Source organism: Oryzias latipes, chromosome 20, assembly GCF_053564925.1.
Source record: "Oryzias latipes strain Hd-rR chromosome 20, Olatipes_Hd-rR_3.1".
NCBI classification, from domain to species: domain Eukaryota; kingdom Metazoa; phylum Chordata; class Actinopteri; order Beloniformes; family Adrianichthyidae; genus Oryzias; species Oryzias latipes.
Window position 1 is genome coordinate 25,507,415 of NC_136256.1, and position 13,300 is coordinate 25,520,714.

At 40.1% G+C, this 13,300-nt stretch overlaps 1 protein-coding gene across 6 annotated transcripts in view; it reads right to left on the reverse strand.

Moving 5' to 3' along the window:
• The window catches only part of asap1b (ArfGAP with SH3 domain, ankyrin repeat and PH domain 1b), a 74,454-nt gene that overhangs the window by 32,201 nt on the left and 28,953 nt on the right, over positions 1 to 13,300 (reverse strand). For all 6 annotated transcript variants that reach the window (XM_023950203.2, XM_023950200.2, XM_078938417.1 and 3 more), the window contains exons 3-6: positions 9,397 to 9,542; positions 6,125 to 6,199; positions 5,779 to 5,828; positions 5,487 to 5,616 (exon numbers count right to left, since the gene is read on the reverse strand). In XM_023950203.2, the coding sequence (XP_023805971.1) occupies positions 5,487 to 5,616; positions 5,779 to 5,828; positions 6,125 to 6,199; positions 9,397 to 9,542 (401 nt within the window). The remainder of the gene's footprint in view (positions 1 to 5,486; positions 5,617 to 5,778; positions 5,829 to 6,124; positions 6,200 to 9,396; positions 9,543 to 13,300) is intronic.

The window sequence follows — 13,300 nt, forward strand, 5'->3', positions numbered from 1 at the left end:
AAGCTATGTCTTAGAAAAAGACAGGTTTTTTATAACTTTGGATAAAAGCAGCAAAATTGTAATGAAAAGACTACTGGTAGTGCTTTGAAAATAGATCAAAAGATGATCGGAGTGAGTTTTTTTAGGGTGCGTTTTGGATGTCTGATCATTCAAAACAAATATCTTCAGACAGAGCTTCCGTTGAACAAATGGATTCAGGATAATCTTAAAGTAATCCCACAGCAAGCTAATCCACACACGGCTACAAAGAGTCACAGCTAAAGACCACTTTCGGCTCTGCAGTCAAATTTCATCTCGTCTTTGAAGCCGTTTATCCCAGAAGTGCACTCCTCGTTCTGCGCGTGGATGCATGCGAGTTAGCATACACATGAGTGCATGTATGTGTGTTTTCACGCATGTGCGCCCTTCTTTGTCTCCCTCGCAGACGTTGTCGGAAGAGAGATTATCCACATTTTGTCTGGGGGCCCGTGTGGGTTCTGTGTTTTTGGACGGCGGCGCTGCATGCGCCCGCTATGGCCCCCTTTTTAGTGTGAATGAGCATTTTCCCGCTGCTGCTGCTGAAAATAATGCGACCCGCTGAGGCCCTGCCTTTCCACACTCCTCCAACTGGCAGAGCGGGATGAAAAGAGTGAGAGAGTGAGAGCATCCAGTAATCTGCCGGTTGAGTAACATGGCGAGAGTGCGAGAGCGGCGGAGTGCACGCCACAGAGAGAAACGAGGTTAAGTGGGATGAACAGATTGTACCACTGACATCAGAACACACAACTGCAGCCTTTCCCGACGTTAATGACTCGTGATTTAATAATTGTGATTATTCTGATTCTGTGTTAGAATACCTAAATATAACTAATCCTTCCTGACTGGATTAAAATAATTAGTTAAACAAAGATGGGATATGTGTTCAAACACAGTAAAAATAGCTTTGTGTGATTCCTTCACTGAAACATCAATCCTTATGGGCCTGTTATTCATAAAAACCTTCATGTTTAGATGCTGATGGTCCATAAAGTCCTTGTCATGACTATTAGTTTGACACCAGTTTAGGTATGAATGTAATTGCTGCTTCAAGCTCCTGCATTAACCACAGTTTTACTGTAAGACCCACTCCAATGAAAAAGGTGTTCTAAACATGTTCTTCTATGATGAATATGTCCACATTGTACTTCTGAGTACTCCTTTCATTAAAGGGGCTGTGTTCGTCTTTGAGAATAAACTATATCACTATATATTATAATATATTACCTTTGGCACACTAAAGAACCAATTTTTAACGAAATATTAGTTATGTTGCAGCTAATTTCCCTACCAGGAAGTACGACGGCTCGATCTCTGAGGCTCCACCTTTCGCCCATTTCATGACGTCATCCCAGAGTCGGCCTCAGCAGTGCGTCTGCGTTTCACCCACGAAAACAAACAAGGTCCGAACTTTTCCAACGATGGACGCTCATATTGGGCATATAAAAGAAAAGTAAAAAACTGTGTGTGTGTGTGGGGGGGGGGGTGTTAGCCTGGGGGCGGGGCTGGCAGTGGCGACTCCTCCTGGAAGGGGCTGTTCTATTCATAGAGTGGGAGGGGCTGCTGCTGGGAGCACAGGGTTTTAGAGGAATGCTCAGAAATAAATAAGTGGAGATAAAACCACCATGAATTAATATTATAATACACTTAAAAGCTCAAAAAGCTGATTTTGCATGATGTAGGCCCTTTAAAAGACCATTAAAAGATGATCGAATTGGGACTTTAAACAGCTTATTTGTGTTCGGTTGTGTTTTCAGTTTGAGAAACTTCTTACTCCTGATGCGTTCTTTTAAATTGAGTATTTCAGCAGAGACGGAAAGAAAAAACTAAAGCCACAAAGGTGTCTTCTGCTCCTGGACCAGCCAATGCGGCAACACAAAAGTGGAAGCCAGCGCTAATTTGACGTGGGAGCTACAACTCCATCTTTTTTTTTTTTTTTGGCATCAGGCAGCTACTGAAGGCGAGCTGCTAAAACCAGGAAATGTAATTACTGACTGGAAGATACGGTGAGATAATGCTGGACAAAAAATGTTTGTGGAGAAGGTTCAAGCATATGACAATGTTTGAAATGTGAAAACAAAGCAGGAGGAGACGCAGTTCTCCACAAATAGATGGAGAAGAACATGGAGAAGAGTTCAGTCAGTGAGGAATGAGTAGGATGTGCACAAACACCAGTTCAGTTGACAGAACCAAAAACTTCTAGATGTGTAAAAAAATAAAAAAGTGCAAACACCAAAATAAGAGCTCATCATCAGCTACAATGCAAGAAGCTAAGGATTCATGGAAAACATGACAATTATCAGACTTATTAAAAAAGTGCTTCTGTTGGTTAATAGAGTTTTAAAAAAGCTGCTGAAAATTCAAATTTCAGTCATAAGTTTTGTATCTAAACAATGATTGGCTCCAAAAAGCTGCTTCTCTTAAATGCCACAAAAACCAGACCAATTTCATGAAAAAATGCTTCTGATATCAATAATTATGCATTTAAGAAACTCATTTCTGGAGTGAAGCACACTTCACTATAAAGCACACACTTCACGAAGTAACCACTAGGGGCTGGTTCCAAAAACAGACTATTTTATTCTGTTTTTCGTTTTGTTGATCCATTTAATGCACATTCATGAACACCAATCTAGACAGTAATAGCTGTGTGTAAATAAGCCAGAATATAACAATAATGGTAATTTCTTTAGAACTTAGACAGGTTAAAACAAAAACATAATGAGACACTGGATAAGACATTAGATCACAATAAAAGCCTATCAACAAGTCTGTATCCTAGTAGAGGATTTAAAGTCACTGTTTACTCCAGCGGTTTGTTGCTTTGAATCTAAAATGGTCCAACTTGACAACGGTCAAATCAGTCACCAATTTTCCGTGACACGTAGGCCGCCACGTTGGAGCCAGTCCAGCGATTGGTCCGAGTCAATCTGGGTCAACGTTTCTACGGCAACTAATCTGGCCAATTAGGAGTGAGCTTGTTGGAACTCCACCCCCATACCACTAGAAACCGGGCGACACCAAATCTGTCAATCAAACGTTTGGATTGTTCGACTTGAGAACGCCTACTTTTATTGAGGCATCTGATTGGTCAGTTAAAAACTTGAATAAAAATATGAAAAATGTGAGGATTATCAAGAACGTGTTTAAAAAAAAAACATAGAAAAGCAAGAATGGTTATAGGTAATAGCTGTTTATTTATCAATAGAAATGTATGGGATTTTGGCTTCTTGGAACCAGCGGATACTTCCTGTTTGGAACGCCAGTAGGGGGAGGGGTCACTCAGTCCAGTTCTCAGATACAGTCTCAACCAATAGATCACACGACCCGAGATACTTTAGTCACTGATTTATACTGAATTAAGATCTTTTACAACAAGTTCTGAAGGCAATGCGTCTGTGAGACGCTGAATTGGGAGGGTGAACAGTATACACCTGACTAAAAGAAAGCAAAGAAACAAACACGGATGCAGCAGCGTTCCCATCGTTTGCATCCTCCCATCCTTCACAGTTTGCAGAGATGAGAGTTAAAATGTGGGGAAGAAAATGCATCAGCGAAAGCAGGGAGCCTCAGACCAGCGGGGTGTAAACGGAGGCAGTGAATAATTCATACGACTAAAAGCAACGCAGTGACCGTTGGAACATTATGTAATTTGAAAAAAAAAGAAGCCAGGATAAAACAGCGAACGAGGCGTAGGCGGCGCCACCCACCACCAACGGATTTGGCAGAGTGGAGAAATCTCCAACAGTTTGTACTGACTCTCAGGGGAACGCAAAGTTTGCTTTGTTTTACTCCCTTTTCTTTAGAAACAAACATCACAAGACGTTTGGATAAAGTACTTTGACAATGGTTTATGGTAAACTTTTCTCATTGCATTTTCAAAATATGATCAATATGTTAATAAAAACAAACTAAATGGAACATTTTGTTAAACTATATTGAAATAAATTACTTTTGCTATTAATTATTCAGACTTTTTTTCAAATAAAAAATGTCTAAATCTTAAAAAACGAGATGCAGATGGACAGATTTCATAATAGAAATAAGCTTTGAAGTTGATCAGAAAACCAACAATGCGGTTTTGTGGCTCCATCCATGCGGAACATGGCAGTTACGTTCTAAAAATAAAACTTCCAAGTAGTCAGCTTCATTTTTTTACAATAATTATAGATGTTTTAAGGTTGCAAAACCCCTCACTGCACACTTTATACACTTTTGAATGTTTTCGCACATCCCTATCTTGTTTCAACCGTCGAAGTTCAAACCTTCAAAGAAAAATAAGTCCAGTGTTGTAAAAAGAAAACAAAGATCTGATCGAAGATGTGTGCAAACGCAGCACATTCTGAGGAAATTGACGATCAACGGTCTACAGCCAATCAGAATGCGAAACACAATGTGCTGTAAAAAATAAACATAAAATAACATGCAAAGTTGCAAAGAAGGCAGATTTGAAAATATGAATTGCGATGTATACCGTCTGTCCATTCGTTCAATAGAAGCGCTTTTTTTTTTGGATAAAAAATATCTTAAAGGCCCACCTTTTGATGTATTTTAAAAGCGTTCCCAGTGGTCAATGCTGCTTTTAGCCAAAATCATGCAACCTGCGTGGTTATCTAGGACATCGTTTTTGAAGAACAGCAGAAGTTCAGCAGAAATTCATTTTTTGATGTGCTCCTGATTCACGTTTTGAATAAAGAAATACTCAGGAATACAATTTTAAACTTAAATTTCTTTATATGTTTGCTCCATCATTAGAAAAACACCACAAGAACAAGTTGAAAACACAATTTTTAATCATATTGGGTCTTTAATTCTGTCTGCAATTCAACTAGATTACTGCAAAAACCAACGTTTTTTTTTGTTGTTCTTTAACATCAAACATAAATTTCTGTTTCTGTCCCGTTTTTTCTTATCAACCTTAACCCTGGAGAGCCCACAGGGTTAAATGTGGCCACTGTGTTTGTTGTTTTTTGTATATTGATGCTAGCCAAAATGAAAAAAAAAATTAACTTTAAAAGCCCAGAAAATTGCTATCGGGCTCTCCAGAGTTTTGATTTCATTCATCCATTTATAAAGAACTTTCTACCACCATTCAAGGAGGCCTAAAGCGCTAAAGCAAGAATTAAAAACATAATAAAAGTTCAAAGCAGACCCAGTTCAAATGATCTGATACAAAAATCTGATTACAAGTGTTGGACTCCAATGAGTTGCATTGTGATCAGCAGATACAGTTTAAATATAAATTGATAAAACTGTTTTTTAATTGTCGTGTCATCAGCTGTTTAGGTCTTCCACAGAGGGGCGCGTCTCAGACTAACTGATTTACTGTCCTTAAATCCCTAACTCTTCACCCTCTATAGAGCTAAGAGGTGTTTTGAATGAGACACTGACTCTGCAGACAAAAATATCTAATGATAAATACGTGTGTGTCTGATTAACGTGAATATGTTTGCAAACATAACCTGTCTGACCTCACACATCTGGAGTTGAAACAGGCGCCGTTCCTTTTCCATCTCCTCGGCGATCTCGGCCCCGGTGATTTCGGTCCGGATCATCCCGTGCTGCTTGGCGTGCTCCCGCTTCTCCTTTTCGATCTTTGTGCTGCCACGCGAGGAGAAGAAACGTCAGCTCTGTGGCTTTCTCTGCTAAAGTGCATTTGTATTGTGAGCAGTGAACGCCTCGCATGCACCAAAGGGGCTCAGACAATTGCAATTCAGTTCTGTATAACAGGACGGCAGATGCAGTGTGCAATCATCCACTTACAACTTGGCCTCGTAGTCTTTCCATGCTTTGTCAAAGGGCTTCTTTATGTCCTGTGAGACACAGAGGGATGAGACTCAGCAATCAACAACAACAGAAAAAAAGGTCACTGTGGGGACAGTGGTACTCATGAAGTTAGCCTCTGCTCGAGGTCCCGCAGCTGCCTGGACACCACGCCCCTTCTTGAACCTCCAACATTAAGGGTTCACGACCCAGTTCCATGCCAGTCGCCTCAAGCGCAACACAAAGGCAGTGTTTACGCCGACCAGATTTACAGTTTCAAAGGAGCAGCTCCTTTCATCGCAGACAGAGAAGAGACGGACAGGAACACCACGGCGAGGAATCTTACCCCCTTCACGCCTTTCAAGTCCCCCTTCAGGAGCGAGTCCAGGGTGAAGATCACATTGTGGCTGAGACTCTGAAGCTGAAGGAGACCAGGAAACACAAGAAATATGTCATTTTCAGGAAAAGATCAAGTCGGTGAGAATCTAACAGGAAGCTGAAGATGTATACATTTGTCAGAGCTGCTCCTCAGAGCTTGAGGGTTAAAGTTCCTCACTTTATAAAACAGTTCAGTGGTTTTACACCTACCGCGAGTGCGGAGAAAAAAAACCATTCAGAAAAGGAAGTGAAAATACAAAACAACAATAGCTCTGAAGACGGACAATCCCACCAAACAAAGGTCAGCAATGCTTAATGTAGCGCTTAATGATAGTAAACCAACATCTGACAATGCCTGCCATTGAATGCACCGCTTCCCCTTTGTGTGGCGTGCAGGAACCACACAAAATGAAACCAAATGAAGATTTAACTGAGCTCTTTCCATCTGAAATGCATCAGATGGAGCTGAAGCATCTCCACTTCTGCCAACCCGAAAAAAAGACTCAACTTGAAGGACCTTAAACCCGCAACGCAGCAGAGGAGCTAAGTGTCTGTGAAGGGAGGTGAAGGCAAACGTGTGAAAAGATGATGGGCGGCGTGCCAAGGGTGCAAGCTCTTCGCCAACTGAAGAGGGGAACAAGATCCACCCCCTCATGGTGTTTTTCTTTTAACTCCGTGCCGCCAAACAGACAAAACTTTAAAGCTTTAGCGTACGGGTGCTGCGGGTTTTTGGGTTGTCCGGTCCTGTGGAGGGTCGTACAAAGGAACCGTCACACCTTAAACGTCTTCCAGTTTCTTTTGACCTAAAGGGACGTTGTTGCACGTGTGCTACATGTATCGTAAAGTATTTAAAATGATAATGTAAGCTGCACGCACTAATGACCTACGGGTGATGCCGCACTTTAGCCATTAGTAAGGTGCACGAACTGGACCCTTACTGCACATTAAAGGCTGTATGCATGGGTGTGCACCTGACACGTGTCTGTAGGACGCCTATTGGACGTCCACACAATTATCTAATTTCCTCATTTCTATCAGCCAGGCTGCCTGCAGTTACCGCGTGATTATGAGCTCCTTGCGCTGTGCACAGAATTTTGGGGAGGTTGAAAAAATGAAAGAAACCTCAACGGCACGCCTGCGTCTTACCTACTTCATTACGTGTAGTGCAAGTGTTCACTATAACCTTTTGCCTGCGGCGTGCCCCGTGCAGAAAACCTCCAGAAACATTTTCTCTCCATAGGCGGTCCTCAATGTTTTGTGTAGGACACCTGTACTAGTTTGCCCATTTTATGCCTGTATACCCCTTGTCCTATCTTAGATGACCCCCCCCTTACATTGGCGTGTTCTCTCTACCATAACAAAGGTGGTTAAAGGTGGAAAGATTTCATGTAATCCATGGACACCAATGAGGTTCACAAATCATTGAAGAAAAAAGGTTCAAGGCACTGTCTAGTGGGTCTAGATGACCCAACTCCCAACGTTAAAGTGTCTAGGATAGCACAAGGGATACACCAGCTAGCATAGTTACAAAAAAGGCTTGCATCAAACACACAAAAAAGAAAAAATAACACAAACAACATCTGATGTAAGAATTCCTCTGGTTATGAAGTGATTCTACGTTTTATTCTGTTCAAATCACGTATATCTGTGAAAGGAACCAAACTAAATGGATTCTTTGAATGGAAAAATGAACCTTTTAATCAAAAGGTCGTCTTTCTTTGAGCAGCGATCTGGTGCTGTTTGGTATAAACAATTGAGGCGTTACTGTACTGGCTTTTTCCTGCTGTTGGCGGTGTTTTTGAGCTAGTTTTGTTTTGCTAAAAACACCAAATAAGCTCAGAATTCAAAGAGCCTGCTGTTGAAACCAAACAACCTCATGTCTGGAGTCTCTTTTACGTTAGCTAGCGGCTAAAAAACAACAAGGTAACTGTTAACCTTTATACTAAATGTATAATTAAAGCAGTGATGATCGTCTTTTTCTGCTTTATTCGAGTTATCTAGTCTATCCCCATTAAACATCTTTTCTTTTTTATTTCCATTCAAAACCAATTTTTTTTGGTGGTAAGAAATCAAATTTCACATACTAGTAATAAACTGAACACATGTATAAGTCAAAATAAAGACATTTACGTAAAAAATTAACTGAAAACAATATATTTTGCTCAAAAAAAAAAAAAAAGCATCGTGGATTTGATGCATCGATATTTTTTTTTTTTTATGTTGACAGAAGAAGTCAAACACAAAATCTTGCAAAGCCAACAGAGGAATTAGTAGAGCATGTCCTGCAGCTCTGATTGCCCCAGCTTTGCTCAGCAGCTCTAACCGTCAGGATCAGTGGGGTCATTTGCAGCAGCGCTAAGCGTTTAAGCCCCTGTTGTTGTTGGCCAAGTCCACATGGACGCACAGCAGCAGTCGAGGAAGTAAACAACGCTTTTAACAGCCACTAATGTGCTTCTTAAGTGCCCATCTTGCATACCGCCAACATCGGGATCAATCTCTGACTGGCTGACTGCCGCCGAGCTCTATCGGTCCATCTTGGACGCTGCCACCGTCTCTTCTTGCTTTCTCTAACCTCTCTATTCTCAAAGAGAAAGTAAACGGCGAAAGCGGGCCAGACCTGTTAGTGCGATCAGTATGCTTAAGCTGAAAGCACAAAGAGGACATCCAGGGCACGTGCCGCTCATCAATACTCGTTCGTGGTACTTGCACACACCAGCAACCCTCGGGCTGCAACTGTCGATGCACCAAAACCCCCACTGATCTGCTCCAACTGGCAGACCGGGGTCAAAGATGCATTCATTCTCTGAAATCAGACAGGTGGAAGGACACAGAGTGCCAAACATGGGGTCTTAATCAACGATCAGAGTCTCTGGCTCTTCTTCCAACCACCATCCATCACCGGAGACATTCAAACACAGAGGAAACCCACAAGATGCAGAAGAAGGGAACAGAAGCCTCAGAGTGAACCGTACATGCAGTCAGGTTTACCCACCAACTCTGACGACTGCTTTAAAAAAAAAAAAAAAACCTACACTCCACACAGGTACGGCGGCTGATTACAAACGGTCCATGCTCGACCCCTAAACTGAATGTAATCCTAATCTCAGTCTTAAACCCAAATCCCAAACTACTTATGCAAACAGGAGAAAATGGGAATGGGGGTGGGGGGGGGGGGGGGGGGGGTGTGTGAGATGCTGCTGCAGCTTTATTCTTTGATTTTGCTGGGAGTGCTGGGCTCACCAGGTTCTTCAGCAGCGCCGACAGCTCCTTGGTGAGGGAGGAGAACTTGACGAAGGCCGTGCCCAGGTCGGGGTTGTCCCGGCTGATGAAGTTGCTACCAAATTTGTCCAGAGCTTGGGCGTAGTTTTCTTCATTCTGGACGTGATCTGTGGTGAAAATAGAGAAGAAAAGCAACCTCTTGAGTGACTTTATCTGCCCTGAACTCTGTGGTCCATTAAGGCATGCTGCTGGAGTCAAAGACGACACAAAGCAAGCTCGAGAAAGTGAGGAGGAACCAGGGAGGGGCGAGACTTGAAGGCTCTTCAGCTGTGGCTGGCGTGGAGCCTTGATCAATCGTGGCCCAAAGCCACGTCGTCCGTCTCCCGCCTGTTAAAATAGCGTCCCAAAATGCTTCTCCAGCTTTTATGCCTCGTTCTCTGCATTTTCTATTAGTCTTAAGCCCTGAAATATAAAAAAATTAAAAAATTCCCCCTAAATTATCTCATAATCTAAATACAAACTCATGAAATCCTTAGAATGGAAGCAGAAAATGTCAAATATTTATTCTAGAAATGTTGATTTTCTGTATTTTTGACCAAAATGTGGGTTAGTAAATATAATTTTTACTATTTTTAAATGCTTTAAAACATACTCACTAAAATGATAAAAATAAATATGTGTGCTAAAAATGATGCAAGTTAAGAAATGTGAAAACAGCTTAAATTAATCTTTCAAATTGATTCCTGCCATAATGTAATTTATATGTTGCAGTTGCAAAAAGACATATTTATCTTAAAAATGAGTAAAACCCCATGGAGTTGAGATGCTTGCAGTTGTCCAGTGGATTCTCCTCCGTCTTTTCTAACAGAACCGCAGACCTAAAACAAAGGCTCGGCTCCGGTGACATCCATAAAAACCCACATATGGCAGACGTAGGAGAAGCTGCAGTGGAAAGTTCCTCCCTGGGAGTAGGAACATGAGAAAGACAATACCAGACACCTGAAGCCACAGCTGCTGTTTTTTTTACCACATTTTTGGTCACGTGAATTGAAGAAAAACCCGCCATGCAGGCTTTTCAGTCAAACCAGACATCAAATGTGCTCGTCAGTAAAGACGAGGAGGTGTCAGTGTTTAGATTATTACCAGATGTACAGAAATGACCTTTCAAGGAGTTTTATGGGTTTTTTTTCATTTCATCATCAAGTTCATTATATTAAGCTATTTTCTAATATAACTCACAGTCTCTGTATATCTTTAAATTCAGTTGTTGGCTTTCTGTAAAAAGGATTACACAGGGTCTACTTTTATAGAACAATGTCATTTGGATTGTCTCCTCTTCATGACCTGCTTTAAATAAAACTTCCAAGTCATTCCAGTTGTTCAAGATGTCCCATTATTCTGGCAGTAAACCATAAAACCAAGAAGAACTTTTCCACACAAAAAAAACATTATTTTTTTTATTTGTATGGCGCTAAATAAAAAACAGAGTGTAAGGCACCCTGATCTTCTGCTCCAACACAAATATTTGTCAGGAAATGTCTGTTAACACTAGCAACACGTAACGTTAGAAAAATGTAACTTTATTTTTGTATTATAAATTCAAAATACCACAAACGAGGCTTTAATGAACTATAAGAAAACCAGTGGCCAACTATTGGTTCCTACTGGTTTATAGATGCTCGTTCTTGTTTCTTACAGAAAAATATATAATAATAAAAACAAAGATAAATCGAAATCAACTTGAAGAAATTGTGTCTTGTGGGTGAGATGGATGTTTTCTGGAGTTTTCCCTTTGGTTTTGGCAGATTATAAAGTCAGACTTGTTAAAAAAAAAAAACATTTGGTATTTGACCAAAATTTGCTGTAATATAACATCACATTATTTGTAATAAAAAAAAAACAACTTTTTAATTAATTACTCTGTGGGCGGGGCTTTTTTGAGACCATAGGTCTGGTGGAAATATTGAACTGCCTGCTCTAAGTCAGTGTTTTTCAACCAGTGTGCCGCGGCACACTAGTGTGCCGTGGGAGATGGCCAAGTGTGCCGTGGGAAATTGCCCTCATTAACTGATCTAAAAACATTTCCCATCTCCAGGATTTTAGCTCTATGTTCATCCAAACAGGCCCTGATAAAACACTGAGGAGTTAGGAATATAAAAAATCGTAAAATACCTTTTCTTTGCGTTTATTTTATTTTATTAAAGACATTTTGATAAGAATGACGTACCGCGATTCAGCTGCACCTTCGGCTGTATTTTGGAAAAGTCCCGTGTTGGGGGGGTTAATCACATGTCATCGGTCTGACCAATCAGAAGTGCTTAAAGTCTTCACTTCCTTGTCCCGATTTAGCTCGTAAAGTCGCTCAGTTCTAACAGAAATACCAGCTAAAGCTCGTCTTTATCGGTGCAGCTTTCCACAGAATCCGGTATCAGACCGTGGAACAAGTGAACAAAACAATGAAGCTCCGAAAACCGATCTTCGGCCGTTTTATGCACTACATTTCCCATGATGCATTGGGTTGTGAGAGTGACAGCGCAAAAGGAGATCTGTTGTTAAACGTCTTGAAACTAACGAACACACAAACTGTTTTTAAATCTTCTAACTTAACTTTTATTGCATCTTTTAGAAAAAAACAGCTGCAGTTTCCAGCTTTTTCTGTAACAATTATCTCAAAAATGCATGTGAGATTGTGCAGGGGCTGTAGATAAATACAGACTATGAGTTTCTCCTTTTTTTTAATTTTTGGATGCTGGTGTGCCGCGGGATTTTTTTTAAGGTTAAAGTGTGCCGTGGCTCAGAAAAGGTTGAAAAACACTGCTCTAAGTAATACAACGGGTTGTGAAATTATACTTTGATACCAAATACCAAATCATAAAATTGTGTGTTTGATACTCATTCTAATACATATTATCATAAATGTAAACGTGTGACATACGAACTCCTTTTAGTGGTTAAAATATTTAGATACAAGTACAAACAGGATTCATTTTTAAAGCCTAATATCTCAGGATTTAGATAATTGACGGCAAAACAAACGTTTCTTTCTGTAAGTGTACTTACCAGTATAAGTAATTCAATAACTACAATACAGTAAACAATCTACAAAAAAGTATTTTCCTGTAGAAAGTACAACTTTCTTGTTACGCTGAAGATTACTGACAAGAAAACGGGTAAAAGTGACAATACTTTTGTGTGGAATATTTAGTGCAAAGGACTAAATATAACGACTTTTTGAACTAAATGCACTTTTTTCTTTGCATTGGAAGTTGCTATAGTTCTTTTAGCCTTTTTAAATATTATTGACAGTCCATATTAACCATTAAACAAATAAAATGACATGTTTGGGGATGCACAGCGTAGGTTTATGCCAGTATGAGACATTTTCAAAGACGATATTCAAATCTATAATTTTATTTATTAAAACTATAACATTGAATCCAGACAATTCTAATTTCCACCTTTGGTTTTGCCAAATCAGTTTTTAGCAAAAGAATCAAAATCCAGATAGTCTACAATTGGTTCACTTCCAATCTAGTTTATTAAAGATATGATTGTTTTATTGTCCATTAATTCAAACAATCAGTCGTATTCAGATTACATTTTAGCGTTTGGTAACTGCTGTGACCCCCACAAATGTAGATTACTTAAATAATCTTGAGAGGTGCTGGAGCTTTAGGGTTATGTCTGTGTGGAGGCTTATGTTTTAACTGCTCCTGTTTTTCACTGTAGCAATGTGGAGGTTCCTCCTTATAAAACCATTTTCCAAGAACTGTGAGTCAATGTGGGCACCACAAGTAAAACTAAACTAAAGCGCTCACACTCTTTATGGATGCATTGTCACAGAATAATTATATCAGTGAGACTTATTGACATTGTTTTTATATTGAACAACACAAAAAATACATGTAGTTTTGACAATCAGCCG